Source organism: Arabidopsis lyrata (assembly GCF_000004255.2).
Source record: "Arabidopsis lyrata subsp. lyrata unplaced genomic scaffold ARALYscaffold_2, whole genome shotgun sequence".
NCBI classification, from domain to species: domain Eukaryota; kingdom Viridiplantae; phylum Streptophyta; class Magnoliopsida; order Brassicales; family Brassicaceae; genus Arabidopsis; species Arabidopsis lyrata.
Genome location: NW_003302554.1, coordinates 4,328,195 through 4,334,917, shown reverse-complemented (window position 1 = coordinate 4,334,917; position 6,723 = coordinate 4,328,195). Strand labels below are relative to the sequence as shown.

The window sequence follows — 6,723 nt, the reverse complement described above, 5'->3', positions numbered from 1 at the left end:
TAAAGGACGGTGATCTGACCCGATACGCTCTAGGAATTCAGCTTGAACCCGTGGGAAAAGGTGAAACCAAGCTTCATTTCCAAGTGCTCTATCCAAACAACATTGTACCCATTGATTATTGCGATCTCCAGCCCATGAGAACTTATTACCAATACTTGGAACCTCCCGTAGACGACAATCATTTATCATATTCCGAAAAGGAAAGAATGATGATTCCGCCCGTGCTGGTCCACCAAGTTTTTCTGTGTTATTAAGAATTTCATTCAAATCTCCCAACACCAACCAAGGATCATCTCTAGAAACTCCAATATCAATTAAACTATTCCATACTCCTTGTCTTAAATGAGTAGCAGGATCACCATAGACACAAGAAACAAAAAAATGTTGTGATCCAAGCTTAACTCGTACATCAATGATCCTATGATCCGAACTAATAACATTCAAGTCATGTTCTTCTATAAAAAATTGATCTACAATTTACATTACCTGTTTTTTATTAGTGTAGCTGTATCTGGTTATTCTTTCTTCTTTAAAATTTGATAGTTTTATATAGGGGCAGCTAACGGCGATCATATTAAAATTGAAAGTATGGTCTATTAAACAGTTAACTGTATTGAGATGTGTCACGATGAGCTGGTTGTGTCGGTAAGGTCAATGAGTATCAATCAATACAAATTGGTTGATACTAAAGTAGTATTATGTATATGACCTGGTATCAGGTCACTCGTTACATGATTCGTGTATAACTCAAATACATAAAGGAGTCCGAGTTACCAAGTCAGAAAAATACAAACTTGTGCTTTTTGGTATTCAGTTTTTCCACCCAACAAATATAAAACCGATCCCAAACCCACTATGTTAGAACTATCTCGTAGACCTAGAGTGAAGATATCCTGCAGTCATCCGTTAGTTTCCTGGTGGCTGATGCATACTGGAGGTGGAGACCGCCATGAGTACCTTCCATGCGATGGATGCGGTGACACGGAAGGCACCGCCATTTACTGTAAAATCTGCAAATTCCACGCACATTTCGAATGCATCATCCAGCCAGACATCATCAACCACCCGTGTCACTCCAAACACCCTCTCAAGAAAGTCTTGGCCGAGACAATTGACTATACAGATGGTAAATGTCATTTTTGTCGCAGCCCACTTGATGATGTGATGTATCATTGTTCCTTATGTAATATCAGCATAGATTTAAGATGTTGGATATATCCCCCACCACTTACTATTTTTAAATCAAAGAGCCACAACCATACATTCACCCTCATGGCGAGAAAGGACTCTTTCACTTGTAACGCATGTGGGATGGTTGGTGATCGTAATCCTTACGTTTGTCTTGAATGTGATTTCATGCTACACAAAGATTGTGTCGATTTGCCCAGAGTCATAAACATCAATCGTCATGACCACCGCATTTCTCGAACGTATCATCTCGGTCACGGTGATTGGGAATGCGGAGTTTGTCGCAAACAGATAGACTGGACCAATGGAGCTTTCTCTTGCAAGCGTTGTCCTAATTATGCTGTTCATTCAAAGTGTGCAACAAGGAACGATGTGTGGGAGGGAGAAGAACTAGAAGATGAGCCTGAAGAGGAAGAAATTGAAGATCCATACAAGGTAGTTAATGAAAAAGAAATCATTCATTTCAGTCATGAACATAATCTAAGACTTGGTGATGACAATGCTGTCGATTATGAAAGGTGCCACGCTTGTGTTTTTCCCATCAATTCTGATACATTCTTCAAATGTGTGCAATGCAAGTTTTTCCTTCATAAAGTTTGTGCTACTCTTCCTCGGAAAAAACGTAATATTCTGCACAATCACAAGCTTGATCTACAGATTCAGGATATGCCGGGGGATATTTTCGAGTGTAAATATTGTCTTCAGTTCTTCGATGGCTTCAGGTACGAATGTAAATCCAGCGGTCTCTGTAACGGGTATTTTTCAGTAGATATGTGTGGAAGTCGAAACTAACACAATCAAGATTTGTCTAGGGTTTTATTTTAGGGATACGATAATCGTGAATTCTCAAAGAACAACAGAAACGATTGTAACCAAAGATGGTGTTCTTGATATTATTAAGAAAAAGATGACTTTGATCGTACAAGAGTTTCATCGTAAAAGGAAAAAGATGTTTGTGCTGTGAGAGCTTTGCGTAGTGTAAATTCTAGAGCGATATTCCTTGTCCTTTGCTTGAGCCTTGAGTCTCTTTATATATAGGTGATAAACCGCCTCTCCAGCGATATTCTCGGAAGATTTCCATTTATCTTGAAGTCGGCTCAGAATATCGCGGATTAGGATAGTTTCCTTATTTTTCGGAATCTTTGGGAGATTTCCTGATTTGAATCGATCCTTCTAAATTCTCTCTTATCATTTCCGGGTATATCGGAAATGATCCTTCTTGTTCGGAAATGGTACCCTGCTTGGAAATGGTACTTTGAAAGCGAATATTTACTAAGTCTTTACCTCGGGCGATGATGAAGACTTCACCTCGGAGAAACTTGTGCAATCGGCTCTGGTACACAGGAAGGACTGGCTCGGGCACTCTAGGATGGCTTCTTCGGGTGTCCCCGAGGCGATGGGCTCAGAAACTCTCGAGGCGACCAGGCTCGGGTACCCCCGAGGCAATTGGGCTCGGGTGCTTGAGACATCTTGTTTAGGGTATCCCCGAGGCGATGGGCTCGGATGCTTGAAACGTCTTGTTAAAGTATCCCCGAGGCGATGGGCTCGGGTATACTAAATCGATTAGATGGATATCCCGAGGTGAATGATGCGATGCCCCGAGGTGATCACTGAAAGACTCCCGAAGTGTTCTAAGTCTGGCTCGGCGCCAAAGGGTGGAATCCGACCCCAACAGTTAGACCCCCAGCTCGTTAGTTTGGAGAACCAAGCGTGACGAGCTTTATGACAATTAGGCCGAGCCGTTTACTTTGAACATTTCGGTCCCTTTAAAGTTTTTGGCGATTCGAATTCCTCTGTCGTTTCATCTTCTCTTGGCATGTGACGGTTGGGATTCCTTCTCGAGAAGTGGAAAGGTCCTTTCGCTGATTCCCGAGATTCGTGCGGATGCGAAGTATCCTACTCACTTCGTTTGTGCCCGACGCGCCTCAGACGCGGATACGATGTGTTTTATTTGGCTCGTTCGTACCCGACGCGCCCCAAATCTCTATAAATGTTAAGCCTCCGATTCATTTTTTCATTTCGCAATTGCAAAGGAAAATTTTCAAGGTTCGTTCTCTTCTCTCTGATCTTGAGTTCTTACATTTTCTACTTTTTCCGTTAATACTTCCGTCATAGCGCCACCGTCATTAGATCTAGGTTGATTCCTCCGATCTGTCAAACTTTGTTCCTCCGATCAACTTCTTCATTCTCCCGAGCCAAAAAATGTCTCTCTCTGATTCCAGCGACTCGCCCCGAGGTGACACTCATCTCCCCGTCTACAAGAGAAAGATGGTCTAGAGTTCTTCGAACGACCCCGAGGCGGATACCACGGACCATCAGATCGTGTTGTACCATGGTAGTGATGCAGAGTCGGCTTCACGGGAAGAAGACCCGAGCCGTTTCATCGTTCGGGAAGACGCGATTGCAAATGTGGCTCGGGATCAGGATATGCCTGATGATCTCGAGGCGATTTTGAGTAGAAGGAGGATCCATCCACCGGCAGCTGGTGAAGTTGAAGTATCGTGCTGGCGAAATGCCCCCGAGGCGCCTCTACTTCCTATTAAGGCCGAGGAGGTTCACTACGATTCTGACGAGGCGGCTAGGTTGCTCCAAGCTAAAGTCCAAGCAGCCAAGGGTCAACAGAAGAGAAAACGAGCCAAGAAAGCTAGGAAACCTGATCCCCAGGGTTCTACTTTATGCACGGAGGATTCCCTTCGGGATCTCAAGGCTCGATTTGGTTTTAGCGAGGGGGTTGAACTGAGACTTCCAACTCCAAATGAGCGAGCCGATGATCCACCCGAGGGGTTTTTTACCCTTTACGAGGGGTTCTTCTATCATTGCTACCTTTGGCTTCCAATCCTGAGGCCGATTTTGGCGTTTTTGTGGTCGTACAAGATTGCTTTATCCCAGATAACGACCCGAGGCTTGCGGCATCTAGTGGGGATTTTAGTCCGAAGTATTGAGACGGTCAATCTTGTCGACCTGAGCCACTTAAGGAATCTCCTAGAGATCCGGCGCATACCGGGCCCTGTTGAGAGATTTTACATATCTCCGAGGCCAAATAGGAGGGTTATCGGTGGTTTCCCGAGCAAGGATGAGAAATACACCGACCATTTCTTCTCCGTAGCCTTGAATGAGTATAGCGTCCACGAGGACTACTTAGGGAAAGTTGTTGGAAAGTGGAGACAAATCGGTACTACGCCCAAAGCCGTATTTGCTCTCTTGTTTTGCTTTAACCTTTTTACTGACCGTTTTTCTTGTTCATGCAGATCGGAACCCGTCGTTTCTCGAAGACATTCCTGAAGGTTTTCTAGATCTCCACGACGAACTAATTGCTCGGAAGTGCGATTGGACAAAACACTTCTCCCAGGAAAGAATCGAGAGAGCCTTGCGTTTGTTGCACGGAGCTCCCTGCCAGTCTTCTTCAGAATCATCCGACCACCGTCTAGATCACCTCATTGAAATGCAAAGAGCTGCGCAATCTCTGAGAGCCAGGAAGGCTGCTGAAAAGAAGGCGGCTAAGGAAAAAGCCGTTTTGGAGGCAAACTTCAGACCTCCTACTCCTCCCGAGGCCAACCCTGAGGTCGTTATTGGTGCCGAGGCAACTGATGAAGCTCGGGATATGGTTTCGATCGTTCCCGAGGTGGCCGGGCACATCTCCCCTACGACCGACGTCCCCGAGGTGGTAGGGATTCTGGTCGTTGCTGCTCCAGCCGCCGAGGCGAAATCCAAAACTAGGGGAAAAAGACCCCGAGGTGATGGCTCGGGAGTTTCTAGGAAGGAGAAAAGGAGTCGTAGCGAAACTCCAGTGTACAAGGACAAGATTGCTTCGGCGAACTTTGTCGCTTCTTGCTCGGGTCCGCCACTGTCTACTCCCGATGCCTTGTTGGAGGCTCAAAACTACCGTGAAACCGCTGCCGGATTCCTGAAGGTATCAACGATCTGTTCTTGACCTATTTTACTATCGTTTCCATATTTGCTTGCTAATGATTCTCGTTCTATTTCAGGCCTTCCGTTCGATGAATTCTATGGTTCGGGCCTATGATTCTAGAGCTCGGAAGTCCGAGCTGGCCCGTGAGAGATCAGAGACGTCCCGAGCTAAGGTCGAAGCTAGGTTGTCCGAGGCGATCGCGGCCAAACAGGAAGCTGAGGCGTTGGCCAAGGCCGAGAAGGTGGAGCGATTGAAAGCTTCTGAGGATAGCCTGCGGACTCAGAGAAAGCTTGAGGCCGAGGTCGAACGACTCCATCGGTTATTTAATGAGGAGAAGGCTCTCCGGGAGAAGGAGATTGTCAGAGAAAGGAGGGCAGCCAAAAGAGAGTTTGCCGAGAAGGTCAGGGCTATCGAGGCGAAGATGGACCAGTTCGGGGAGGTATCCACGCGCTACATGTACTTGGTGCAAGAGCGGGCTAATGCCGAGCTGATAGCCGAGCCGGAGGAAGGGAAAAGGGTAGAAGATGAGAAGGCCGAGGTCCTTCAATGGACGGCTGAGTATGGGGACGCCGAGGATGAGTACGTCTGTCTCGGGACCGAGCTGCGAGAGGACTTGAAGCTTCCTCCGGTTTCCCCGGACTCTGTCGACGATAGCTTTGGGAACCGTTCGATCGAAGGTGCCGCGGCTGCGATAGGCGTTGCCGACCAGTCTGGTTCGAACCGAGGTACCGAGGTAGCTCAAGTTTCGCCGGTTACCCAAGACTCGATCTGATCCCGAGATGTCTTTTTATTCTCTTTTTTGTAAGACATGCTTGGACGGCTTTATCCCTTGAATATTATGTCAAGTATTTTTCTTAAAAATTTTTCCGAACTGAATCCAAAACTAATGTCAAATATCTGGATTTATCTTTTGAGCCGAGAGCAAAAAGAATCATGCACCGGTGTTAAGTTAACCGGGTTTAAGAATTGCTCGTTGAGAAGTTAAATCCAAATGTCTTAACTTTTGAGCCGAAAGTGAAATGAATCGTGCACCAGTGTTAGGATAACTGGGTTTTGGTTAAGTAGGACTAATCTTTATCGGTTGCGACCCGAGCTGATATAGTCGAAGCCAGTGCTTAGAAGCGAACTGGGGTACCAGTGTCGAAGTCAACTGGGTTTTCTGAAGACAATTTCTTTATGGCAGGATATCTCCGACCGAATCGTCTCGACTGTTTATATAGCGCGCTGTAACCGAGGCGGTGAAAAGAGCTTTTTCTGTCCGAGGACGTGGCCATCGTCCGAACGAACTTTTAGCTTTATAGGTCGATAAGATGACCGTTAAAATCTCCGAGGTGGATAAGATTGATAACCCGAAGGGTAAAAACTTAGAGAATTTGAAAATTTTAGTGGGAGTATATAAGTATACGGACCCACTCCCCCCTTTTTTAATTAGGGGGGTAGCTGAACTCGTCCGAGGACGAGCTGCCTACGTACCCTTTTCAGGGATCAAGCCACCCCGTAGTTCAAGTACATGCGTACCTTAGGCTTTTAGCGGTAATATTTCCTTAGATGCATTACGTTCCAGGATCTAGGTACCGCTTTGCCGTTCATGTTGATGAGTTCGTAGACGCCGGGACGGATTACCT

At 46.1% G+C, this 6,723-nt stretch overlaps 2 protein-coding genes across 2 annotated transcripts; both read left to right on the top strand.

The window, feature by feature from the left end:
- The first annotated feature begins 649 nt into the window (after positions 1 to 649).
- LOC110230889 lies at positions 650 to 1,980 on the top strand. The gene has a single exon (XM_021035110.1). It carries the CDS (start codon positions 856 to 858, stop codon positions 1,978 to 1,980), a length of 1,125 nt encoding a protein of 374 aa, XP_020890769.1. The 5' UTR covers positions 650 to 855.
- A 2,650-nt stretch (positions 1,981 to 4,630) lies between these two features.
- LOC110230888 (uncharacterized protein At3g60930, chloroplastic-like) lies at positions 4,631 to 5,870 on the top strand. The gene is made up of 2 exons (XM_021035109.1): positions 4,631 to 5,098; positions 5,175 to 5,870. The coding sequence occupies exons 1-2, from the start codon at positions 4,631 to 4,633 to the stop codon at positions 5,868 to 5,870; spliced, it is 1,164 nt and encodes a 387-aa protein (XP_020890768.1).
- The last annotated feature ends 853 nt before the right edge of the window (positions 5,871 to 6,723 follow it).